Here is a 27,652-nt window from a genome sequence, read left to right as displayed (position 1 = left end):
GTTCATAGTGCAAGCCAATTTCAGACTGCTCCTACCACCACTCACATGGCAGCAGTAATGAGGATTATCAGATACTTAAAAGATTCCATAACTAAGGGAGTATTCTTTTCCTCTTCTTCACCTCTTACTTTACTTGCGTATACTGACTCTGATTGGGGGGTAACCCCGATGATCGTATTTCTACCACAGGTTATTGTGTGTTTCTTGGGGAGTCACTTATCTCCTGGAGGTGTAAGAAGCAGCGTAAAGTTTCTCTCTCATCTACTGAAGCAGAATATCGTGCGATGGCCACTACCACAACTGAGATTATATGGTTAAGAAGCTTACTTAAAGATATGGGTGTCTCATTCTCCACTCCCTCAAAGCTGTGCTGTGACAACAAGAGCTTCATTTATATTGCTAGCAATCACACTTTTCACGAACGAACAAAGCATATTGAGATGGACTGTCATTATGTTCGAGATGAGTTTTTACGAGCCACCATTCAACTTCCATATGTTCCTACCGAATATCAGTTAGCGGACTTCTTCACCAAAGCTTTGCCTTCGCCTCGCTTCTACTTCCTCCTTAGCAAACTCTCGGTGATCTCACCATGTGTTTGAGGGGGGGTGTTAAAAATGATGTATATTTATATATATATATATATATATATATATATATATATATATATATATATATACATAGATTACGACACATACACATATATATGATATATATATGTCTATGTGTCTATCTATATATATAAATATATATATATATATATATATTTATTTTGTAAAACCCGATAGGGGTATTTCTGTCATTTCACCCTGTACACGCATATCATTGATATGCTTTTCTGTTTTTCTTTTTCCTTTATTCTTTTTCTTTTATGCTTTTTTAGTTTTTTGTTTTTATTCACTTGAGAGGGGTCCACATAGAGTCGTTGGACCCCTCCAACGGTCATAAATATGACCGTTGGAGGGGCTCCAACGACTCTATGGGAGCCCCTCCTTGGGTCCCTTGCTGTGTATAAATAAGGGGCACAGCCCCATGTATTTGTTAAGCTTCTTATGAAGCATTCTATGAAGAGAAATATATTTTTTATCTTCTTTTTGTGCTTGACCACTTTTGTGGTTTATTTTGCCCTTTAGTGGCCTCTTGTGTATGTGCGTGCTTTCGCTTGGAGACGTTGCTCTTTTCATTTGGCACTTCATTACAGCCCCCTGCCGACGAGAGGCGACGACAGGGAGCTCCGCCCCCCTGTCGGTCGACCCAAAAAGAGAGGCAGGGGGGAGTCCCCCTGCTGACGAGAGGCAACGACAGGGGGCTCCGCCCCCCTGTCGATCGACCCAAAGAGAGAGGCAGGGGGGCGCCTCCTCCCTGCCCACGAGAGGCAACGATAGGGGGCTCCGCCCCCCTGTCGGTCGACTGAACACGGAGAAGAAGAAGATGAGGGTGCGAGAGGGGAAAAGGAGAAAAAAGAGGGGAGAAGAGGTGTACCTGGTGGTCGCCGGAGGAGCTTCGGGCTGTCGGCGGTCGGACATTAGGTCGCAGGTTGACAGGGGTCTCCGGGCTGGCTCGCCGGAGAGGATCGCCGGTGGCGGTGGTTCGTCGACGAGCAGAAACGAGGGAGTGCGAGAGGCGGTCGGGGGAGAGAGAGCGGAAAAGGGGAAAGGGAGGTTTCAAGAACCTCTCCCCCCCCTTTTCCTCGCTGTCTTTAAAAGACAGGGAGGGAGGCAGCGCCTCAGTTGGGTCCGGATCCGACCTGAATCTAAATATATATTTTTTTTTTTGTTTATTACAGGGAGAGAAAAGGAGATATGGAGGAACGTATGCTGCAGTTGGCCCTTAAGATTCTTTCTCAGGTGAAGGGCTGCACCTGTGATTTCTATTATAAATAAGAGAGCCCTAAAGGGCAGATTACAGAATAGTACAAATAAATTTTAAATATTACATCCATATCCCCATAGGGGACGTTTCACACAGAAATACAAGGAAAAATCAAACTTAATTGACTGTTTTGCCCCTGATATCCATTTATACTGATTCTAACAGTATCTATGATATTTTCTGAGCAATTTAAATTTCATCTCCTAAACTTTCAGACCTTATTTGTGTACTGCAAGTTTCATGAGTTTTTTGTGTTTCTCAAATGTTCAAGTATCATTTCAGCTATTTGTGACTATATATGCATAGGTGAATTCTGTTATAATACTGAACATTTTGTTTCCTTGTTCTCTCAGCCTCCCTGCTGTCCATCGGGTGGTGGATCCTGTGGAATTAGTGAGGCATGCAAAGATTGTACTACGGTAATTTACCTTTGATGCCTTTTAGGATGTAGCTAAATTTTGTCTTGTTATGTTATAATTTGTTTTCCTCATCTTTCCTAGTTCAAGATCTTATTTCTTTTTCTTTTGGGGGTATGGTTAGAACAATGTAGTTTTGTTTGGGAAAAATTTAAACAAATATGTTTCTTTAATGACAACTGACACTGTGGAAGATTCCAGTGCTTTCATAACTCAGACCTGGTTAAAGGACGCCCATCTACAACACAGTTCAAGGAAAAACTCCCTTGGTTTCTTAATGCTTTGCCTTCGGCTGATTGCGCCAAGGGTGGTCATGCGGCATACAGTAATAGTGTGGATCTTGAAGGTTCCAATACTTCTCTTTTCCTCTTGGTCTTTTAGGTTGTATCTATTAATGGAGAATTAGTATATTGAATATGATCATTATGTCCTTCCTTTTTTTCCTAATCCTTTTAATTTATATGATGAACTCAATTTTGTGCATGATAATTAATGCCAACTTGTGACAGGATATGAGAATGGAATCATTCAAGCTTCAGAATTTCGTACATATCATACACCACTTAATAAACAAGTATCTTCTCTAATTTTCCTACTTAAAACTGTACTTATCCTTAACCACTGCAGTCTCCTTCTTTATCTGTTTGAATATCCTCTTGTGCAGGTTGATTATGTAAATTCAATGCGTGCTGCAAGGGAGTTTGCTTCTAGAGTTTCTAACTCATTGGATGTAGGTTATTGCAATATTTAATGCCAAATTTATGTATTTTCAGTTCAATACTTTTCCCTGAAATAATTTCTGAATCCTCCTACATTGGAATGAGGGGATAAGCTTCAGTAGCTTGAGATTTTCCTGTGACTTTTCCCTTGTTCATAGTGCTTTTTTGCCTCTAACTGTTCAAGTCATTGGAACTTTCATCATGTGGAAGCCTGCAATTGACTTCATCAGTTAAGAATAGCATTTCTTGAACGAAAAGTTGAGGAACCACACTTGTGCGTATTTCAAAAAAAAAGTCCCACATGTATTACAATGCAGATAACTGCTTGGCTGTTTCAAGTATAATTCATTTGGGGCAGAGCTTTTATTTTTTTTGTTTTTACTCAATTTTTCTGAGCAGTGGCTATAGGAATTTCTTTTTTTGGAGGGTGCATGAAGCACTATTGAGCTATTTCCTTATAGGTTACATGAGGATGTATGTAACACTATTTAATATTTTACTCCTCTCTGATGATAAGGCATGTATAAATGGCTACAGAAATGTTGTGAAGACATCCCAAGTTCCATTCTTGATCTTTGAAAACTGCAGAGTCAGTACAAATTCAATGCTTAGCTGGAAACTTGTGTAAATTTGTCCTGTTATATGCTTTTTTTCTTCTTATTCACAGGAAAGGTCCATAGGACATTGAAATAAATGATTACTAGTAATTGTTAGTTGGGTAAACTGGTAAACTTTTGGATAGCTTGTGAGAAGTTGGTAGATATTTGGATGACTGGACTCAATTGTCCACTTTTGCTCATAGATCTAAATCAGATTCTTACAGAATTATAGTGCATTAATTTTCTTCTTTATTAATTGCTGCAATTGATTGCATGGAAGGAGCATCTACGCCTTGACTTTTTCTTCGTTTGTTTTGTATGTGGCCCTTATGTTAGAAGGGAATATGGTTCTTTTTCTTTTCTGTCTTCTTGCTTGTGCATCATATGTTACTTTTTTTCTGCTATATATCAATTTGAGGAATCCATTTTGAATCTTATTTATGATGCAGATTGAAGTTTTTCCATATTCCGTGTTCTACATATTCTTTGAACAATACCTCAGCATATGGAAAACAGCAATAATCAACATTTGTATAGCTCTTGGTTAGTATTTCCTGTATGGAATTGCTGCAGACTCTTGTTTATTTATTTATTTATTTATTCATTTATTTATTTATTTTGTGTATGTTTCTGGTTAGGAGGTGCCTTCTTTTGTGTTTTCTGTTGTCATTTCTCCAAAGTAATCTGTCACTTATCTGTTGTCACTTCTTCGGGACATGCTTTTTGTCTGCAATTAGATTCATGTCTGTGTTGAACTCTAATATTTTGGGGTTTTATCAGATTTTGATTTGAAAACACTGATCTGGTGTAGCCTGTGGATCAAACAAAAAAGTGAACCATTACCGTTTCCATCATTTGGTGCTCCATTTGGTTATGCATTCTCCTGCTTTTCATGTACTTCTCCAATGGAGGTTTTACTTCTGGGAGCCACTTCCAACAAAAAGCCCATTGTCTCAATGGAGGAGCCATGAGTGGGTTGAAACCTTCCAGTGGAGCTTCATCCTTGGCATTTTGCACACATCAATACTCTTATTTATGTCCCTATGTCTTAGCTTTACAATACTCTGTTTACCAAGCGTGTCTTATGTAGCATGGATTATTTTCCATTTTGTTATCTTTCAGTATTTTAATTGACCTATCTCAAGTAAAAGAGTGATTTTGTATTGATGATATACACTTTTCTCCTTGTGTTGCATGCATGGACTTGTCCATCAACTTAGTTTTATGAAGGCTCACATACTAAGTGTGTCCCTTAGGTGTTGCATATCCATATATATGTCTATGAAAGAGACTGCTATCTATGTCTGACAGATTGCTATTATTATTTTTTTTATAAGATTAGCATATTAGTTTAATTGCTCAGATCTTTCTTTGCTTTGGTAATGACTCATTATTGATAATGTAACAGGTGCTGTATTTATTGTTTGTCTTGTTATTACTTCCAGGTTTGCATCTTTTTCTCGTATGCATCTATTGCTGATTAATACCTTCTGTTTGGTGACTTTTATTGTGTGTTTTCCTTGATTGTTTACTGGTTCCTTTTTAATTTCTTTTTTGTTGAATGTTCTGCAGTTTTGATTTCCTCCTCTTTCATTTTAAAATGCAGTTTATGGAGCTCAGCTATCATTTTGCTTGTGTTAGCTATGATTGTGTTGGATTTAATGGTACGCAGTATCCATTTTAATCATTATTCCTCTATGGTTTTTTTATACAAATTCTATTTTCTGTTGATTACTGCCTTTAAAATTGCAGTTATATAATTTTTAAATTCTACTGTATATGCCCATTAATAATTTAATCCTAACTGAAAACACATGTAAATGTTGAAGCAAAGTCACTGTTGATAAACAAATCATGTTCCAGAATTTATATCTTAAAAAGTCTTAATATGTATGACTTCACCTAGTTGTACTTTTGTTGATAGAGGATACATACTAAATCAATCTTATACTCTTTTTCTTTACTTTATTCATAAAAATTATTCATCAGGATCTTCTTTGTCCTTGTCATTTGACAAAAAATTTCTTGCTGAAGTGCAGCTTAGTGAGTGCCAGCGGCCTAATTTGTGTTATTTGATTCTTTGCTTCTCCTTTAACTCATTAGTCATGCAAATGCTAATAACTCTTATTTGAGATTTTGATCTTCCTTATGCTAGTTACTGGGTTTTATGCAAGGTTCTGAAGAAATTCATTTTGTTTTCACCTTGAAAACAAAGGCTTTATTCTGCACTTTTCTAATGTTTAGTTTCTTTGGTTTTACCATCATGGCTATCCTCTTCAATGGAGCAGTTTATTGTTGATTTTATTTCATTTTTCTCAAAATTATTTTACTTGCCTTGTTTTTCTTTTGAAAATCCTTGTGGTACCTTTCAATCCTAAGGTTGGATTTTATGATTGAATTAGTTTAGTAAGGACAGATTATCTTCCATGAATATGTTTACTATTTTGGGTCTTTTTCAGCATTTCTATACTTTTCCTCTTGGTACATTTTCTTAACTGATCATTATTTTATTCATTGAAGGTTAATTTCTATCCTTTTAGCCTATACTATTCATGATTTCTTGTAGGCGTGACTTTTCTCCTGTTTTCATTGTATGAACAATTCTGGTTTCTCATGTCTATTTCCTGACATCTACAGCAGACATCAGCAATTTCCACACAACTTAAAAATTGTGAAGAATTCCTAAGTTTTGATAAAAGATTAAAACTTAGTTTTGAAATATATCTAAATTTGAAACAATAAATTTTTTAGCATTTTGAAGGTGTTTTCACATTTTTACCTAATCTTTTATTTAAAAAAGTCTCATCCATAGTAAAAACTGTTAAATTGTAATTCATAAGACAATGTGTTTTCTATATATATTTTATATATATAAAAGAAGATACATATACATATATATATTTCATATATATGTACATGTATCCATCTCTACTTATATATATATATATATATAATATATTTCTTTCTTGTATTAGCTGTAGGGGTATTTTAGTCATTTCTATATTTTACGCATATTCATGTTTTTTTAATATGATTGTAATTCCTTCTTTTTATTTTTTCTTATTTTTGTATTTTTTTTTCATTTCTTATTTTTGTTCTTTTATGTAGTGTACAACAGTCAGCCACTGACCGTTGTACACAGTTTAAAAAGATAGACGTTGGGTTGATTCCTAACGTCTCTAATAAGAGCCATTGGGAATAGCCCAACGACTCTTTAAGTGTGCTTATAAATAAGGGTTATGTGAGCCTATTGAATGTAAGTATTACAGTAAGGAGTTGTCTCCTTAAGCTTATAAACAATGTGCATTTATTACACTTCTTTTGTGGTGTAAAACTTATAAACACTGTGCATTTATTTTGTCTTGAGTATTTGAAGTATCAAGTTATTTGAAAACTTGATTGTTTGTAAGGATTCTTCACATGGTATCAGAGCAAGGTTGGAGAAAGAAAGATCGTGTGGATTCTCACTTTTTTGGGTGCTTCAAAAAGCTTGCCTTCGATTTTTTGGTGATTGGAGTGGATCCTCTTGTTCATCCAATATTTTAGAAGACTCTTCTATCAAGAAAGGTCTAAAAATCCTGTGGTACGTATTCTTTTTCATCATCTCTCCTCTCTAATGGGTGAAAAAGACTCATTTTTCTCTCGGCTTCAAACTCAATGGGTCTAACTATCATGTTTGGGTCGAAAACATGGAGGCTCATATTAAAGGGAAAAGGCTTTGGGGCTATGTCCAAGTCTTGATTCCCGAACCGGAGCCATATAACCTTGATGGAGAAAGGAGAAATAAAAATCCTTGAAGGCGAAGAAAGAGTCAAGGCTCTTGAAGACTTCACCAAAAAGCATGAAGAATGGGAGATGAGGAATTTTAAAATCCTCTCATGAATTTTCTCATCCGTAGAAAGAAGAATTAACGCCAATATTATCAAGTTTAAGAAGGCTTCTCAAGCGTGGGAGTACCTTGAGAAGATGTACACCTCTAGGGACTTGTCCCATAAATATTACCTCCAAAAGAGGGTGCTAACTCTTCATCAATGAGAGAAGACTATAAGGGAGTATTTTGTCAAACTCTCTTCTATTTAGGATGAGATTGCTATGCTCAAACACAAGTGGAGTGGAGAAGCCATAGAGCTTTGTCATAAATAATTGGAAGAAGATAGATTTTTTAATTTTTTGAATGGCCTTAGGTATGAATTCGAACAAATCCGGTCTTCTCTTTTATCCGCCTTCACTTTCCCTTCTCTTGAAGATGTAATTACTAAACTAAGTGGGGAAGAGACTCGTATGGGTATAAGCAAGAACAACCCAAGTGTTCTAGCTACACCTTCCAATAATGAAGAAAATGAAGGAGTTAATGTCGTCTCAAGACCCGGGAGCAACTTAAGGACCTACAAGCCTCCTCACTTCAAGAATCAAAACTCAAGTGGTCAAGGAGGGAAGAAGGATTACAGCAAGCTTTTATGCAATTTTTGTAAGGAACCGGGGCATATCAAGCCTATTTGCCCAAAGTGGAAAAAGTTACTTGCCATGGTTACTACATCCCAACCTCAAAAGGAAGAGTGCTCATCATCTTCAAATGGAGCTCTCTCATTGCAACAAATCGTGGATGCACTTCAACCTCTTCTAAAAAGAGCTATTTCCGGAGTCGCCATGTCAACTTCTTCTCCTCCCGATAAGACCTCTTGGCTTTTAGATTCAGGTGCTTCTTTTTACATGACCCCAAGTTTTAGTTCTTTTTCTGAATACTCAAAAAATCCCTCTTTATCTTTTGTTTCAACCACGAATGGAACATCTCTTGAAGTAAAAGGAATAGAAAATTTTGAAAAACAAGGGTTCTTTATTTCAAAAATTAGATTTATAGCCAAATTAAACTTAAATTTGTTTTTCTTTTCTCAACTCTCAAATCATGGGTGTGATATAAAGTTTTCATCTAACAAATGTTGGATGCAGGATCGCCGGTTCGGGAGATTGATTGGGGAAGGCTTTAGGAAGGGCAATCTATACTATGTTGATTCCCTTCAAATTCCAAAAAACCTGTTTTGTAATGTTGTCCAACAAAAGGATATTAATGTGTGGCACAAGAGACTTGGACATCCAAATATTGCAAAAAAAATTCATTTACCTTTTGTTAAAAGTCTATGTAAAAGTGATTTCACTTGTAACGACTGTATTCTTGGAAAAATAAAAAAATTGCCTTTTTGTCAAAGATCTATGTTTACAACAAGACCTTTTGAAATTATCCATTCGGATGTATGGGGACCGGCACCCGTCCTATTAAAAGGAGGCTTTGCATATTATGTCATTTTTGTTGACGACTGCACGAGATATTGTTGGATTTATTTTCTTAAACACAAATATGAAGTTTTCTCGATTTTTAAAACCTATCATATGATGATTAAAAATCAATTTAATGAGAATCTAAAAATTTTTAGGACCGACTCTGATAGAGAATACCTTTCAAGTGAATTCAAAAATTATCTTGAAAGTCATGGTATTCTTCACCAAAGATCTTGTCCGAAAACCCCTCAACAAAATGGATTAGCCGAAAGAAAGCATAGACATATAATAGAAACAACTCGAACATTACTTGTTTTTCAAAACATCCCAAAAGGTTTTTGGGCTGAACTGACTTTAGCATCTGTCTATCTGATAAATCGGCTACCTTCTGAAAACTTGAACAATATCTCGCCTTTTGAAAAATTGTATACCAAAGAACCCGACTATACTCGGTTGAGAATTTTCGGTTGTAAATGCTTCGTTCTTACTGACAAGAACGACAAGCTTTCACCAAAAGTGACTTTAGCATCTGTCTATCTGATAAATCGGCTACCTTCTGAAAACTTGAACAATATCTCGCCTTTTGAAAAATTGTATACCAAAGAACCTGACTATACTCGGTTGAGAATTTTCGGTTGTAAATGCTTCGTTCTTACTGACAAGAACGACAAGCTTTCACCAAAAGTCATTGTCTGCGCTTTTCTTGGATATTTCGAAACCCAAAAAGGGTTTCGTTGTTATGATGTTAAGAATGACAAGCTATATGTTTTCAGAAATGTGAGTTTTCTGGAAAATGTTAATGGTTTTCAAAGGAGTGAACCCTTTGAAGAAAACATGGATTACTCTTTTTTATTTGAAATGTTAGCACATGATGATGATAGTGATGATAGTGATGACGATTTCATTCATAATGACGTTAATGATAAAGAAGATGGTTCTTCTCATCCACCTATCTCCCAACATAGAAATGAAGGAGCATTGAGAGATCCTATAACATATACCCATAGAGATAAAAACAGTTTTAGGAGTGCAATTGAAAAATTCAGTGAACCTAGTGGGTTCAATTCAACAAATGATGCGAAGAACTGAGAGAAGTAGAAAGTTGCCTTCTAGGTTTGTTTCATATGATTCGTTTACTCCTAAACATAGAACCTGCCTTAGCGTCATTCATTCCTATATAGAACCCAGAAACCTCGAAGAAGTAAAAAAAGAATAATGAATGGCTGAAAGCAATAGAACGTGAGCTTTCAGCTCTCAACAGGGCAAAGACTTGGGAGTTTCATGATCTTCCTAAGGGTAAGAAAGCAATAGGGTATAGATAGGTATTTAAGGTAAAAACCAAGGTTGCCAAACTAGGAAGCGGATGCGGGAAATGATACGGGAAGCGGTAGCGAGAAGCGAGGTATTTTAAAATTTATACGAAGCGGGAAGCGAAGTTTCAATTTAAAAGCAAAATATGAATAAAAATTGAAGCAATATGGAATCAAACAAGAAACAAATAAAAACTAAAATAAAATTGATTATTCTTATATTTCATGATTTTTCTATAAAATAGTTAAATTTTTGTTAAAATCTAACAATGATGGTTACCAATTTAAAGAAAGTACATGGAAAGTGAGTGAAAGCATGAGAGAAAATACATGAAAAAGATGAAAAGAAATGTGAAAAAGCATATAGTATGCATACACCATGTGTATGAGAAGCATAGAAGAAGCGCGGGGGAATCTAGCTTCCCATGAAGTTTCGGAAGCGAGGAGTATCGTGCTTCTGAAGCGAGTTTTTGGGAAGTGAGCTTTCCACCTACCTAAGAAGTTGCTGGTAACTCTTGTAAAAACTAAGAGTGATAGATCTCTTGAGAGATATAAGGCTCGATTAGTTGCAAAGGGATATAGTCAAGTTCATGCCAATGTTGGATTATTTGTAACGACCCCAAACTAACACTCATAAAATATGAAAAAAAATAATAATTGGGGAAAACCTCAAGGACCAAGGGCGCATTACAGATTTAATATTCGCAACCCAACAACTATTTCAGACATAGAATAAATTTAAACTATGAACTAAAATTGAGTTAAACTTAATTGAATAGTCTCAATGAGGTTTCATACTATTCCCAAAACAAAAGGACAACATTCCTATCCGTCAGAACCCGAGCCACCAGAACGATAACCCTCGAGTCCTCTAACCAACTAGTCCCATCATCACGGAGCCTCAGTGCCTGAAAAACATTTTTAGAAAATGGGTAAGAATCAAAGTTCTCGTACGAGATTCTCTAAATTTTCAACAATAAAAAAATAACATAAAGTAAATCAAGCACAAGTTTAAGAGGAAACACAGGTAACATATCATTATAACAAACTTACCATCTAAGCAGTTCAAGCAAGCGCTCAACAATTTCATGTTAAATCAAACAGTTAAGGATGCATGAATCAATGCCACATGCATAAATAACTTTTTAAGTTAATTTATCAGAATTGCTTTTGCATGTATGTCCTTATTTAATAGACACAAATTTAATTTTCACTTTCTTACAAACCCATAGATACTCAAAACGGGCAAAGTTCTCGAGGTTTAAGACAGTTCTCAGTCATAGCTTAACACAATTTGTATTTTAATTACTGGGTTCTACACTTGTTCCTCGATCAATATTAGGAATCCTCACTATCCGTCGAAACATTAAGAATCCTCACCTAATGCTGAGACATCAATGAAAATCCACAACCATTGATGTCACTTTTGTGGTATATAAGTACAGTTGAGTCAACAACAATACCCCCAGGCAAAGTGGCTGAAAGTTCCCTACAATCGTGGACGGGAATACGAACCACACATCGGGTTGACAACAAATGTACATGATGTTTAGTATCCTCACAGTCTGCCACGACCGCCATCCGAGGTTCTCACCCTTTTAGAGGGACAACAGGAAAGAAAATTATTATATTGTTTGGTATCTTTTACTATATTAATTAATTAAGAGTTCTTTACACAAAAACTGTTATTGCAAATCCTCATGCAATAACAAATTCAAGCCCTTGCCCCATCAAATTCAATAGTGTAATTAATTCAGGAAAACCAATTTTCAACTAAAATCATTTTGCAATGCAAAAATTACAATTTAATATTTCGTAAGCCACATATGCTCACAGCCCTCAATGGCATGTTTACCACAATAAATTAGCATTGCAAGATTTTTTAGTGAACATGAAACACACATAATAACCAAAATTTCATGTTCAAATGCAGCCAATATATTTACATATAAACACATATTGTTGCGAAGCTGTGCAAAAAGCAAACAATATTTATATATATTTTATACCGTATAGTAATCCGCATATATATATTTTATGCTGCAAATCTGCTTAGAAGCAATCAGCACATATATATGTATATATGTTAGGCTGCGAATATGCTCAAGAACGCAGATAGCACAACGCAGACAACATAACGCATATAGTACAACGTAAACAGCATAACGCAGACAACATAGCTCAGACATGTGCAAACAATAGGTGTAAACAGCATATGCATAGACAACATAAGCATACGGCATATGCGAACATCACATTGCATGGGCAGCAGGTGTAAACAGCATATGACAACATATATACCTATGTATATGCTGTTGTGAATCTGTCCATAACGCGGACAACACATATATATGTATATATATATGCTGCCACGAACCTGTTCAGAACGCGAACAACACATAAATGTATATATGCTGTTGTGAACCTGTCCAAAACGTGAACAACATACACACACACACACACACACACACACACACACACACACACGTAAGTATATGCTGATGTGCACCTGTTTATGACACAGACAGCATGTATATGCGCAAGTATATGTTACTGTGAATCTGTTTATGATGCAGGCAGCATGTATATGCGCAAATATATGCTGTTGTGAATCTGTCCATGATGCAGGCAGCATGTATATGCGCAAATATATGCTATTGTGAAACTGTTCAGAATGCAGCCAGCATATGTGTGACTATACGTGCTGTAAATCTAATCAAGAACGCAGACATAATAGAATATACATGCAGGAATTTACAGATACGTTCAAGGATGCAGAAACTTGGATTTAAGCATCAAGAACGATATACATGATGTGTGTTGAAATTTTCAGACATGATTAGAGATGCATAAACTTGGATTTAAGCATCAAAAACGATGAAAATATATATGATATGCATGCAGAAATTTTCAGACATGATTTGAGATGCATAAACTTGCATTTATGTATCAAGAACGGTAAAAATATATATAATGTGCATGCAGAAATTTTCAGATATGATCAGCCCTTAAACCCATATGATTTAAGACATGATAAACCCTCGTTCTATCGTAAAAATAGAGAAACATATACCTTGCTTTGCTGAAATATGTGAAATGCATAGAAGAAGAAGAAGAGGAAGAAGGTGATGCCCTTCCTTTCTCTTTTTTTTCTCCCTCTCTAGATAACGTTTTTGGAGAGTCTCTCTCTTTATATAAGAAAAGCCCCCCCCCCCGCCCCTTCTAGATCATCTTATTTGGGGTAGAGTTCTTGGTAGAACTCTACCCTATCTTAACTACTTTATATATATATACACACCGGTCTAATCCGATCCAATTGAAAAAGACCCAAAATAGACGTCGGTAATTTGAAAACTACATTTTCTGGACCAACCCATATCCAAAATCACCAAATCGAATCTCCTACGAAATCTTCGGCTCATAACGGATCTAACTAGGGTCCTAGTTTCATTTAAACTCTTGAATTTCGCTTGAATTTTGCTCAAATTTAAAAGTTAAAAATGAATAAAATTTGCATGTGTTACATATCATATATGGATCTCTTCAATGGGCCCTGGACCATGTCCGGACCCATATTCACGTCAGCCCATATTTGTCATTTTCAATTTTTTTGACATATTAAATATAATTATATAATTAAAATTTGTATTTTCAAACTTGAAAATATCAGGAAAATTTATGAGATATTACATTATCTCATTATAGTACTCTTGTGGTCTTCTCTCCTTGTTTCATGGTGAGAATTCTTTTATGAAGATTGCACCAGTGAGCACTATCCTTTAATCTATATATATATATATATATATATTTCAAAAAGTCCCGTGCTTCATGAGTTATTTGGAATCACACCACACAAATGGATGAATCTACACCATAGTCACAAATATTGTCTCGGCTACATCTCGGCAAAGCAATTTCTTGCAATAATATAAGTTTAGTTGATAAATCTCAGGAAAAACTCTGTTTAAAAAAAATGAACAATATAATAATAGTGAAAATAAGTTAAAAAATATGTTTAGATACTAAAATGCACATATAATAAAGGAAATAAGTAACAAATATAAAAGAAAGAAGTAAATTGTAGTTAAAATACAGAAAAGAAGTAAGAAAAAAGTAAAAGGAAACTCATAATATCGTGATATTATTGTGATAATATCGTGATATTATTGTGATAATATCGTGACATGTAAATTTTTGTTATTTTCAAAATATTTTGATATTTTGCCTCTAATATCGTTTATGAATTTACAACTGTATTATCACTATATTTTCAAAACATCACCTATATATGTGACTATGGTATACACTATACTCATAATCTACACCAAAATTTTTAGCATTGTTTATGTGCCACTACATATGTTTTTTATCATGCTCGTCGGTGGCCACAATCTTTTCTTGTTCATCTAAGAATTTTACAGCTCCATTCACAATTCTTGTGAATGAGAGTTGAGGTTCCCAGCAAGTTCCATCAAAGATACTTGACCTTTTTCCAAGATGTGGTTTTCCGTGGTGGATGCCCATGTCAAGTAGTTGGAAGCATTTAATTTGAAGGGCATGAAAAAAAATGATTCCTTCATAATGAAAAACAGAAGATGAGATGAACAAGAAAGGTGGAAGGAAGAAGAATGAAGATAACTTGTCCACTCCTATGGCACCACGAGCACTTGAAAGGAACGAGCACCTCAAAGTCTACCTTGGCGCCATGGAGAATTTTCATTCATGATCAAGTTTGTCAAGGATCACTCAAGGCTCTAATACCATGTAATTGTAATACCCGTAAAAATTTGATGAGTAGTTTTATCCATTTGGACCCGAGATCTGTTACCCAGATCCAAAAAAGGAATATATATATATGAGTATTATAATATATATGTATAATAACAATATTTAATAAATAAATAAAAGTATTTTTAAGAGAATAAAATTAGTATAAAAAATTTTAATTATTTGGGGTTGGATCCATGGTTGGACCTAAATGGATCCAACATATGGACCCAGAATCCGTTACGGATCCACATTCATTGTGGATCTAGCACTAAAGGGGCTAACCCGGATCCACGCAAAAGGTGGATCCGGCATAGCGGGTCGCGGGACTCGGACCCAGACCCGACACCTTTTTACGTTTAAAGGGGGCTTGATTTTAGGAATCGTGCCTAGGGCACGATTCTCGCAGGAGCTCAAGAAGGGAAGGGGAGGGGGTTACAGAGGAGAGAGGAGGGGTTCGTCTCTCGTTAAAAGGTGGGGGAAAAGCAGATCTCTCCCCTCTCAGCTCTCTTCCTCTCGGCTTTGCCCTCGGCGTGTGATGGTGCTGACAATGCCGGACGTCCATCGACACTGGCTCCCTCACAGTGGAGCAATCGATGCCGGCGACCTCGCCAACCGCGACAACCACCTTCTCCTCGTCGGAACGGCATCACGGCTGTAGAAACAGCAGGCCGACCATCGACAGCAGCCTCCCGATCGCGCCCTTCACGGCGGCAGGAGCAACTGGAGTCGGCCGACCATCGTCTCGCGATAGCGGTCTTCGATCGTCGGAAAAAACACCGGAAAAGGTAGGATTTGTGCACTTTTCTTGTTTGCTGTTGATTGTATCCTGTGTGTGTGTTGTGGGTCTGTCAAGAAAGCAAGACATTGGGTGCTCGATCGTTCTTGATAGGGTTCTTGGCTACCAGAAAACGCAGGCCCGTGAGTTGGGGTTTCCGATAGTCGTGATTTTTGATTTGGGGGTTTTCCTGTTTAAACCCTAACCTGAAAAACCCTCAAATCAAAATCGATGGGGGGATTTTTCGATTCTTGGTGTCTGATTTGGGGATTTTCCTATTTTTGGATTCGATAAACTGAATGAGGAAGGGGGGGTTTCTGGAGATATGATTTACTGGGAGATCTTGGTTCGTAGATGGTATGGTTGGGAATTTAGTTGTTATAGAAATCTTTATGTTTCAGATCTTCACGTTAAAGTGAGTTAAAATCTTGATTTGGTTTCTTGTTTTAATTTTTGTGATATTTTGTTTATCCGAATAAATTCTATCAGGTGTCTATGTAAACCCCGTGTTGTTGTGATAGTGGACATTAGCTGTATGTAAGAAATTATTTTAGTTCATGAATGACCTGAATATTGGCACATTTGGAGTTATCATATCTTATCGTATTTTGGTTGTGACTGATTATTGAATCTGGCTGAAGAAGTAACATGTTATCTGTTTTCTTTAAAATTAGTTCGATTAGATATTGCACTTTTATGCATAAAATGTTATATTTCTTTTTGTAATAACCGAAAATTTTATGCAAAATTTTTATCAATTAAGTAGAATTTATGCGTTTTGGGCCTAGGATCCGCTTCCCGGATCCATAAGAATCATACCTATGTAAATTATTATATATATACATAATAATAAATTAAAGAAATAAATAAAATTATTTTGGGTTGATTCACAGTTGGACCCATTTGGATCCAACATGTGGATCCACCTTTATAACATAATCGGATCCGCTTTCAAAACCGGACTCGAATCCACGCTCATTATGGATCTAGCATTAAAAAGCCAACCCGGATCCACGCTAACAGCGGATCCATTGTCGCAGGTCGCGAGGTTTGGACCCGGCCCCAACCCGTATGCTTATAAAAAAAAAAAGAGGAGGTTTTATGTTAAGTGGCATATGAAGGCCCGATAAAATGAAGGGGTTAGGGTGAACCCTAACCCCTGCAAAGGGATATCGCAAAGGGGGAAGGGGGCTGGAGCGCACCGCTAGGAGGGCAGTGTGCTCCTGCCTCTTCAAATGGGGGTCTCGCCCCTCTTCCTCCCCACCTCTGCTCGCTTTTTCTTCCTCTCCCGTCCCCCTCTGCGCAAACCATCGGCGCTGCCCTGGAGTTCGTTGGAGTCTCTCACCGGCACTCTCGCTACGTGTGACTGGGTCGATGTCGCCGGCCCTGCCGTGTCCTTCTCTCCCTCTCGGTCTTCACCTCCTTCGTTGTAGCAGCAACCATCTCGCCGGAAAAAAAAAGGGTAGGTTTTCCTGTTTGTTTTTCTGTTGGGTATTCTGTGGGTCAAGCATACGATGGGGGTGTAGTGAATCCCAAAATCCGATAGGGTTCTTTTTGGGTATTTGGGTTTTTAAGCCATCAGAGATGCCAAATCCCTGATTTGGGGATTTTGGATTATCGATAGTAGGGGTTATTATACTTGGTGTGGGTTTAGGGTTCAGCTGCTGTGAAAAGTCTAGATGCTACAGGGGTGTTTGAATAATAGAGAGGGGTTTTCAGATTTCTGTTAAGGGCATATACCCTGATAACCGTGACCTCCCAATTTTATTTCCCTAATTGATTCCTAAGTGTCCATTTTATTTTGTTAAATCACTGAAACTATCCACTATTAGTTACAATGTTATGTTACTCCTAAGAGAGGGAGCACGTCATTCAAATTTTAGGGTTGGAGTGCTGTAAATCAAAGTCGATTAACCTCTGTTAATATCAAGGTGTGAAAAAGAAATATATATATGTATAAGACACCTGATCAGTGTGTTACAACTATGGAACCTATATTAAACTATCTAAAATGAATTCAGGTTCAAATTAATTTTTGTCTGAATTAATGTAAGTTCTGAAAATTTAATGCTTAGAATGTCTTAATGTTGTGATTCGTTCATATGCATAAATTTTTAGTTGAGTTAAATGCCTTTAATCAGCCTTGACACCTATTACGTGATAGTAAGGTTTATCTGTCAACGGTTGGAGTTATTTACATTTCAGTTGTATTCAAGTCTTATAAATATCCTTGTCTGTAATTCTGCAGCACACTTACATACCTAGTTCATGAGAATTATTGTTATGCACATTATTGTACACTTACATGCACACATGGGAATATTACTTGTAGAATTTTCTGTCACCACTTTCTTGTTCACACGTGAGAAGAACTTCCATAGCATGTACATCTGCATTTGGGTGCTGGAGCGTATTCAGTACTACTTACAGTGTTATGCTGTTAGACCCAGCCGGGTGTTCGGTTGGGTATGAGCTGGATGGTTTAGTAGAGAAAAACATGGAGATCAATAACCACACCAAGATACATGGTGTGCATGATTTAAAATTCTTTCACAGGTTTTCTTAATTTATATGTGTAAAATTTTCTCTTGTGTAGGTGTGTAACTGTTTCTTAATTGTTGAATGCTTTAACTGCATACTTGCTCAATAATCATGCTTCCTATCAGATATATGACCGTGTAATTATTCCTATAATATATATATATATATACATAAATAGGTGGGTAACTGTCCAGCCTCGACAACACACACAGGCTGGGCTGGGCCAGTGCAGGTGTTGTCAGGCCCTAGCCGATGGGGTTGGCTGGGCTGGCTTAGTTATCCAGTCTGTTCGCCAGACCCGACCCAGCTGACTGGTGTCGGCTGAGCCTGGTTGGGACCTCAGTCGACTGGGTCGGCTGGATGTGAACCTCTTGATAAAGAGAGACCTTCGTACTCTAAATACAATTGTAAATATACATAAATATAGGTGCTAAGAATCGGTATTTGCATGTTGTCTGTACTTGACCAAATTATGCAGAAGATAGGCATGCACTTAATAAAATTTTGAAGTTGACAATAAGGTGGAGCGTGATAGAAATTTGTGTTGATGGGCATATGACATTTCCAAACCGAACCAGTGCCTTGATAGTTGCACACATTTGAAAGAAAATGTGCATTTGACGTTCATTTCAATAAAAACAAACATGCAAGTATGTGTGCACATGATGGGAATATACAGTGATATGCTTATGCAATTGTTGTTAAGATCAGGGAATCGACATGAGCTCGGTTGCTTTTCATATATGTTTAAGTGCATCACCTAAACCACACAGGTTAATACTCAGATCATAGTGTGTGTTGAGAAACTTTGGTTTTTGGCACAGGGCAATGTCTAAGCATGTGAAGGGCATACATAAATTATTCAATGTTAATAAATTTGTGCTGATAACTCTATTTGTTATTATGTACGTAAAGTTGAGTTTTTGAATATAAAGTTGAGTTTTGAATATTTAATGACACGTGTTAGCATGCTTTATAGTTTGTAACGTGTGAGATATTTGATTTCCGCAAAGTTGGCTTGGTACAAGTGTGTACATGGCATCAATGGTATTGGCGTGTACAATCTTGCATAAATGTCCCCATGTGTTTATGAAATCTTGGATGAATGCATGTGTGTTAGGTGATGTCATGAAAGCACTTGCACATGGATGGTGAACACATGCATATGATTGTGGTAGCTCATGCACATTGTTAAATTGGTATGAATGAATGTGCATTTGGAATCATGTTGGTATTATTGCATACATTGCAAGTTGTTATGATTTTTGCATACGATGCATCGATGGTCTAGAGGAATCATCACAGGCCTGGAGAGCCTTAAGCTTGGGTTTGCTTTTTCTTTAAATGGTTAAATGCATCGCAAAAAAAAAATCATACTTTATATTATTGTTCTATATTGCACTGTTCGATGTGTTTCCACGGGCTGGAGTCTCGTGATGGTTCTCGCAGGGGTTGATGCGAGCTTTTGCCTTGTTTTTGCATGTGGAACTGCAAAACTCAATAATTGGCTCTTAATAAAAATATAATGAATAGGAACAGTGTAATATACTTTCTGGGATATCTCATCTGGAGTATGAGAATCTTGGATGTTGCGGTTTGGGGGAAACCGTGAGGATACAAAAACTCCGTGTGCGTTGTTGCCCCTGAACCCGATATTGAGGTTCTTCTCCTGGCCACGGTTTTAGGGAGAGTCCGCCACTTTACCCGGGAGTGGTGTGTTTTGACACAGCTGTTGTTGTTTTGGTATACCAAGAAAGTGGCGCCAGTGGATGCTGTTTTCCCTGGTGTCCCCGACTTTGGATGCTGTTTTCCAAGGTTCCGATGGATGGTGCTGTTTTCTGATATCGGCCGAGCGCTAAGTTTGGAACCCGGTAATAAAATACAAATTGTGTGTTAAGCTACCCCGGGAACCTTACTTGACCTCGGGGTTTGTACCCGTTTGGTGTATCCGCGGGCAACGGTAATTAAAAAGAGGAACTTAAAGCTGCGTGCATTTAATAGGGCATGCATATAGAAAGATGAAACTTAAATGAAAGATAACAAAAGAAATCACGCATTTCACATAAGTCATGCATTTTCCTACTATGCATTAGAACATGCATATGTTATATGTATTCCCTTAAGTGTTATATGTTTGGTGAATGCATGATGTTTAACTTTCAATGTATGTTAAATGTCTTGTTGTACTAAAATTATGCATCATGGTATGGTTTAATGTTTCTTTATACATAATGGATGTACCTTGTGGTATGAATGCATACCTGCATTATGAATTGTCATAATTGCATTTCTATGAATCATTGTATGGATTTGTATCTGTGGTTATGGGATATTTAAAATGATTGCTTTTGATGATACTTGTCAGATTGCTTCTCATAAATTGTTGACTGTTGTAGCGTAGTGCTTTACTTATTCTTGTATGGGTTGAAAATCATATTCGGCAGCCACCCCATATACTTGACACATGATATACCTACAAGAAAAACTACAGTAATTCATACTTAGACAGTTGTAGTCTAATTCCTATAAATTTTCAGGTGAAGAGTTGGATTTAGGAGCGACTGCGGGATGAGGCTTCGATCGGGATTTTTGGATTTACTGTTCCAAGGATAGTATGAGAACTCTGATCTTAATTTTCATTGATATTGAAATGAAAAGAATGTTTTGGTATTGCTCCATCTGTAATGTTCTGGAATGCTTAGCCCTATGGTATGATTGGTTTCCGCTGTATTAAAAAAAAAAAAAAAAATCCTCAAAATTTGGGTTAAAATTTCGGGGCATTACACTTTTAAATTCCACCGAGGTGTGTTTCTGAACTGATTCTGTGTTTAACTCCATTCTATATTGGACAGTTGTCAGCAAAAAGATAGTTTACCACAAATTTCAGGATAGCTTAATTGTTATTTAGCTGAAAATAAATCGGTTAGAACAAAATCTTAAGTTATATGATACTTTTGTTAACAAGAGCAACTGGGTCATATTTATCAGATAGATAACTATGATGGGTACTCATGTTTAGTATATGGGGAGCAATGGATATAACATATGACAAGAAAATTTTGGGACTTAGTTGGATGTTTAGCTAGGAGGATAGCGGGTTCGGGATTGGTAAAGCCGACCATCGTCCCTAGCATATGCAAAAACTTATCCTTTTGTCGGATGTATATGAAAAATGTTATCTTAGCCTTTCAATATACTAATTGTGCAATCATGAAGGTGATCATGGTTCAGTTATTAACATTTTTCTTTGAGCATGTATGCTTGATGTGGATATGAAATTTTACATGTACACTCTCACACTCAAAAGAGATATGCATTGGTTAATACCCGTATGTAATGTAGGTGATACACGTAGTGAAGATGCATATGATTGAGATATGACATACTTATGATTGTGTTAGGGTTGCATGAGTGCACATGCATTTGGCACATGTTAGCATGCTTTTTAGTTTGTAACATGTGAGGTATTTGATGTCTAATAATATGTCATGGCAAAGTTGTTTTGATATAGGCGCATACATAATATGAATGTGTGCAGCCCTGAAGTTTCAATTGCTGAATCTGGGTTATGTTCATGTGTGTGAATGTTAACACATGAAAAGGTTTCCTGTGCCTATATTGATGGGACATGTTTATTTATCATGCATTTATGGATTTGTTTTGAGTATATGTGCGTACACGAAATCGATGTGTGTTTAGCATGTAAAATCAGGTATAAATGTCCTTATGTGCTTATGGATGATGGATGAATGCATTTGTGTTAAGTGATTACATGAAAGCACTTACACATGGATGGTGAACACATGCATATGACTGTGGAAGCTCATGCACTTTGTTAAAATGGTTTGAATGAATGTGCATTTGGAATCATGTTGGTATTATTGCATATATTGCAAGTTGTTATGATTTTTTCATACGATGCATCGATGGTCTAGATGAATCATCACAGGCCTGGAGAGCCTTGAGCTTGGGTTTGCTTTTTCTTTAATTGTTTAAATGCATCGCAAAAATCATACTTTATATTATTGTTCTATATTGCATTGTTCGATGTGTTTCCACGGGCTGGAGTCTCGTGATGGTTCTCACAGGGGTTGATGCGAGCTTTTGCCTTGTTTTTGCATGTGGAACTGCAAAACTCAATAATTGGCTTTTAATAAAAAGATAATGAATAAGAACAGTGTAATATACGTTCTGGGATATCTCATCTGGAGTATGAGAATCTTAGAGATCCGGTCTTGATGAGACTGTGAGGATACAAAAACTCTGTATGCTGTAATGTTGTCCCCTGAACCCGATATTGAGGTTCTTTCTCCTGGCCACGGTTTTAGGGAGAGTCTGTCACTTTACCCGGGAGTGGTGTGTTGGTCACAGCTGTGAGTTTGTTTTGGTACCAAGGAAGTGGCACTTGTGGGCGTGGGGTGTCCCTGACATTAGATGTGAGGTCTAATGTTCCGAAGGTGATTCGGTCGAGGGCTAAGTTGGAACCTAGTAATAAAATACAAATTGTATGCTAAGCTACCCTGGGAACCTACTTAACTTCGGGGTTTGTACCCGTTTGGTGTATCCGTGGGCAACGGTAATTAAAAAGAGGAACTTAAATTGTATGCATTTAATAGGGCATGCATATAGAAAGGGAAACTTAAGGAAAGATAATAAGAGGATCCTTGTATTACACATAAGTCATGCATTTTCCTGCTATGCATTAGAACATGCATACATTATCTGTTTTCCTTAATTGTTATATGTTTGGTGGATGCGTGATGTTTAACTTTCAATGTATGTTAAATGTCTTGTTATACTAAAATCGTGCATCATGGTATGGTTTAATGTTTCTTTATGCATAATGGATGTACCTTGCGGTATGAATGCGTACTTGAATTATGAATTGTCATAATTGTGTTTCTCTGAATAATTGTGTGGATTCATATTGTGGTTGTGGGATATATAAATGTTGCTATTGATGTTACTTGTCAGTTAGCTTCTGATAAATTGTTGACTGTCATAGTATAGACCTTTGTTTATTTTTGGTATATATACTGAACATCATACTTGACACCCATATCACATACTGGATTCATGATGTACCACATTAAAAGTTACGGATTTCCTACTTAGACAGTTGTAGTCTAATTCCTATAAATTTCAAGTGAAGAATTGGAGTTAGGAGCGGCTGCGGGATGAGGCTTCGATCCGGATTTTGGATTTACTGTTTCAAGAATAGTGTGAGGACTCTGATCTTAATTTTCATTGATATTGAAATGAAAAGAATGTTTTGGTCTTGCTCCACCTGTAATGTTCTGGAATGCTTAGCCCTATGGTATGACTCGTTTCCGCTGTATAAAAAAAAATCCTCAAAAATCTGGGTTAAGATTTCGGGGCGTTACAGTAATAAAGCAAGTCCAAAAGTCCAAAGTACTCACACAAGCAGGAGTTTTCAAAAGACAATACTAACAAAATCACCAAGGGAAAGTATCGTAGGTCACTAAGGTCACAATCACAATTCTCACAACTCACAAATAGAGCAAACATGCAAAACCTATAAAATGAATATTTTATTATGATGAAATGCATAAAACATGCATAGTTTACAAAGGCACACACACACAAATTATATAGTCCTAATGGTGCTATTGAAGCAAGAAAGTTAAAAAAAATAAAAAGTGCCTACAAGAGAGTGCATGTTACATATGGAATAAGAGACCTAACACCATCCTAGCATACAGCCTATGACATAACAAAAACACTAAGGTGCATATAGTATATGGCATAACACAAATACTTAGCAAAAACCTAATCTATTAACCTATGACACAATACAAAGCTAAGGAAAGGAAGTTAAAGAAAAATTACATATAAATTTTAAATACATTCTATGTATATAAATATTTTATCATCGTCCTAATTATCCTTCTTGTCAAAACCATTCTTATGTTCATTTTCTAGATAGAAATAGTTGGAATCAGGACATTTAACATGGATGACCATGCCCACATATTGTTGCAGATGGAAGGTTAAGGAGTAGGATTTTCCCAGTCCAGGATCAAACCATCCCCAAAAAATGGCTTTTTCCAAAACAAGGTTTTCTGGGAGTTGGTTTCTCATCCATATTTGACTCCATCATTTGTACTGCAGCAACCCAATTTTGGATGAAAATTGTGGTCAACCTGGATTTAATCTCGTTATCCCCATCATCCAAATGCCCACTAAATATTCTAATTAATTTTGTTGGCAATCAAACTAGTAAGTTCACAATAGATGTTGGAGAGTGTTTATTGGTGTTTGGAGATTTAGAGCGTGTACACACATGGCAAACCCCACTGCTGGGACAAAGTGGCAACCGCATTGGGTGTCCCTCATTTGAAATACGGGACAAAGATGTCCCCAACAAAGCAGTCCCTGCGGGGACATCTTTGTCCATGCCCAGTGTGCTTTGGCCGGATGCATCAGTTTCACCACATGGAGTGTGAATCAACAAGTCTTGGAAAAATGTTACCCGACATGTCTAGGCAGAGTTTGTCCAGCCAATCAAATTCCTCCTTGTATTACCTCAAATGGCCATGGTATGATGTTATACTTGTCCTATTCGATTTTATAATCAAGATAGTGGAAAGTTCCTATCATGCATGCAAACTAAGCCAGCTTCTGCAAAGTGTCAGGCATGTACAATACAGCTTGCAAATTGCTTTCTTTAATGGGTGGAAATTAACAAATGTTAATTTTTAAATTTATATTCCTGGAAGAGCCGTTTCATTGGTCTTGTACATTCTTCTGGGTTCTATGTACTATGTCTTGTACATTCTTCTGGGTTCTATGTACTATTTAGTGCAAATATTTGCTATTGAAGATGTCTTTATTATTGCTTATTAATAAGTAATACTGATTGTTAAGTTTGACCTTTTAGGTGCATTTGTGTTCTCCATATAGGTTCTATTTTTCTGTTACTAATCACTTGTAGTCCTGTATTTCATATTTAATTGTCTTTATCTTTCTGTATCTTTTTTCTCTTAAAATTGTTCCAGTTGAAATCTTTTTTCTTCTTTCACACTTTCTTAATAATTATGGTTGTACATGTCTGCAGGGGATAATGGCACTTTTGAAGATTCAATTGAATGCAGTTTCTGTTGTGAACCTGGTGATGTCTATAGGGATTGCTGTTGAATTTTGTGTGCATATTACACATGCCTTTGTGGTTAGTATATTGTCCTTGCGATCATATCTGTAATGCCTTGATTTTTTTGGTACCTTTCATTTTTTCGTTCAAATTTCTGATTCTTTTCCTTTATTTTTGTGGGTTATTTTTCTCCACAATGCTGCTAAACTTTGTACCATAGAGCACCTTTTTTTCTCTATTCCTGTTTCATCTTTGTTTTCTCAATCTCATTGTTCGAACTGTTGTGCCATCATTACTAATTATTATGCATGCTTGCAACCTTATTTTCTATTCATTGTAACATTTCTGTTGAAATTCTGGAAATCTATGCTCTTCTTAATATTATATGTAAAATAATTTCATTGTTCATACTGTTGTGCCATTATTACTCATTATTATGCATGCTTGTAACCTTATTTTCTATTCATTGTAATATTTCTGTTGAAATTCTGGAAATCTATGCTCTTCTTCTTAATTTCATTGTAATATTTTCTATTCATTGTAATATTCATTGTAATATTATATGTAAAATAGTTTCAACTTTTTTTTTCTTTTTGCAAGGGCAAAGTGTTTTGATGTTTAGCTTCCTTTTGGAATGATTTAAAAACTGTTGAAAGGAATGATTGAAAAACTGTTGAAAACTGAATAAAACTGACATGCAGTTAGGATAGAGAGATATTCATGACCCCCAATCTTTTTTTTAGGAAAGCTGTGGTGCCTTTAGTTTTTCTATATTTTTTTTCCTGGGCTTCTATCCCTGATGAAGCCAGATTGCATAAAGAAGAAATTTCAAGCTCCTCACCCTTGGGAAGAAAAAGAAACCAAAGTAATATGTTTGGATGAAGTACAAAATTTCCTTTAACCTCTTGATCATGTGTGACATATTGGAAGCCATTTTTCATTTTTTATAATTCATTTGTTGAAACATCTGCCATCTTATTTTCAATTCCTAAAACTTGCCTTCAACTTCTACATCTTCCAAAAATATGATAGTTGTGCTGCCAAATCAAATGTACAGTACTTCGTTATCATAAAATCATGCTGAGGCAATCTTTTGGCATTTGCTATTCATTGTTGACATGTGTGCATGTAGTCCATTTATCATTTTTTCTGACAGATTCATTTTTCTTCATTGTGTATGTGATCTTCGTTTTCTCATTAAATGTCATTCATTGTCTTGACATTGGCATACACTTGCTTCTGATGTGTAGGCATTACTAACACTTAGTATGAGAGATTCAATTCTTTGGTTAAAGCTGTTCTATCGTTGTTTTCAGAGTATTATCATGTTTTAGGCTTATGTGTGCTCCTTTTTTTCCCTTTTTGTTTCCAGTTAAGCTGTGGAGATAGGGCAGAGCGGATGCGAGAATCACTTAGAACCATGGGTGCTTCTGTGTTCAGGTAACATGGTATTCTTTGATCATTTTTTGCAACAAAAAACTCTCTCCATAATATGGTAGAGTGTGACATTGACCATGTAGTATGTTCTGTTGTCTTTTTCTTTATTGATAATGTTGATATCAGTTTACTAATATGCGAATTACTCTTGCATAACTTGCAGTGGCATCACACTTACCAAACTTGTAGGTGTGATAGTTCTTCGTTTTGCCCACTCTGAAATCTTTGTGGTATGTAACAGCGAACATTATACTTTCTAAAAGCTGCTTTCCCTTTTTTTCATTTTTTACATTAATAAGCACAATTCCTAGATGAAAATTCTTACATTTGTCAGAAATATGTGTATAATTTCTATAATAGCTTTTCATCTTTGTGCTCATCATATTTCATTGTGTAGGTTTATTATTTCCAAATGTTCCTTGCTCTTGTGCTTGTTGGATTCTTACATGGCCTCGTCTTCTTGCCGGTGAGTCATGCAATTTCCTTGATATATTTTTAGATAACAGTCACTCTTCCTGTGGTTATGTTAAGATGCAACTTAGAACACTTCACTTTTCTAATGTCCAGGTTATCTTGAGCATTTGTGGCCCCCCTTCAAGACACAAGGTCGTTGAGTCTAGTCAAGGAGGTAGCACCCCTTCTAGCTAGCTTGTGTTGATTCTCTCATGCAGCCTTAGTCTTTGTCCCAAGTAAATAGCCTTGTGAATGATATTTTCGTGCTTATTTTCCCCATTTGGCTTGCGCCATGTAATTAATTTATTTGATGTATAGAGGCCATGTCTGTATTTTACTTCGTAATAAAACTTGCCTTCTATGTTTGGTTTGAAA

At 36.4% G+C, this 27,652-nt stretch overlaps 1 protein-coding gene across 2 annotated transcripts in view; it reads left to right on the top strand.

The window, feature by feature from the left end:
* The window catches only part of LOC149842495 (uncharacterized), a 254,408-nt gene extending 226,756 nt beyond the window's left edge, over nucleotides 1-27,652 (top strand). For both annotated transcript variants that reach the window (XM_089999224.1, XM_089999225.1), the window contains 12 exons: nucleotides 2,226-2,291; nucleotides 2,490-2,634; nucleotides 2,798-2,862; nucleotides 2,953-3,018; nucleotides 4,056-4,149; nucleotides 5,015-5,051; nucleotides 5,213-5,270; nucleotides 25,355-25,465; nucleotides 26,760-26,827; nucleotides 26,988-27,054; nucleotides 27,222-27,290; nucleotides 27,392-27,652. In XM_089999224.1, coding sequence (XP_089855350.1) covers nucleotides 2,226-2,291; nucleotides 2,490-2,634; nucleotides 2,798-2,862; nucleotides 2,953-3,018; nucleotides 4,056-4,149; nucleotides 5,015-5,051; nucleotides 5,213-5,270; nucleotides 25,355-25,465; nucleotides 26,760-26,827; nucleotides 26,988-27,054; nucleotides 27,222-27,290; nucleotides 27,392-27,472 — 927 coding nt within the window. In that variant the 3' untranslated portion in view covers nucleotides 27,473-27,652. The remainder of the gene's footprint in view (nucleotides 1-2,225; nucleotides 2,292-2,489; nucleotides 2,635-2,797; nucleotides 2,863-2,952; nucleotides 3,019-4,055; nucleotides 4,150-5,014; nucleotides 5,052-5,212; nucleotides 5,271-25,354; nucleotides 25,466-26,759; nucleotides 26,828-26,987; nucleotides 27,055-27,221; nucleotides 27,291-27,391) is intronic.

Source organism: Nuphar pumila, chromosome 3 (genome assembly GCF_984573655.1).
Source record: "Nuphar pumila chromosome 3, dmNupPumi1.hap1.1, whole genome shotgun sequence".
Lineage (NCBI taxonomy): Eukaryota > Viridiplantae > Streptophyta > Magnoliopsida > Nymphaeales > Nymphaeaceae > Nuphar > Nuphar pumila.
This window is presented reverse-complemented; position numbering and strand designations above follow the sequence as displayed.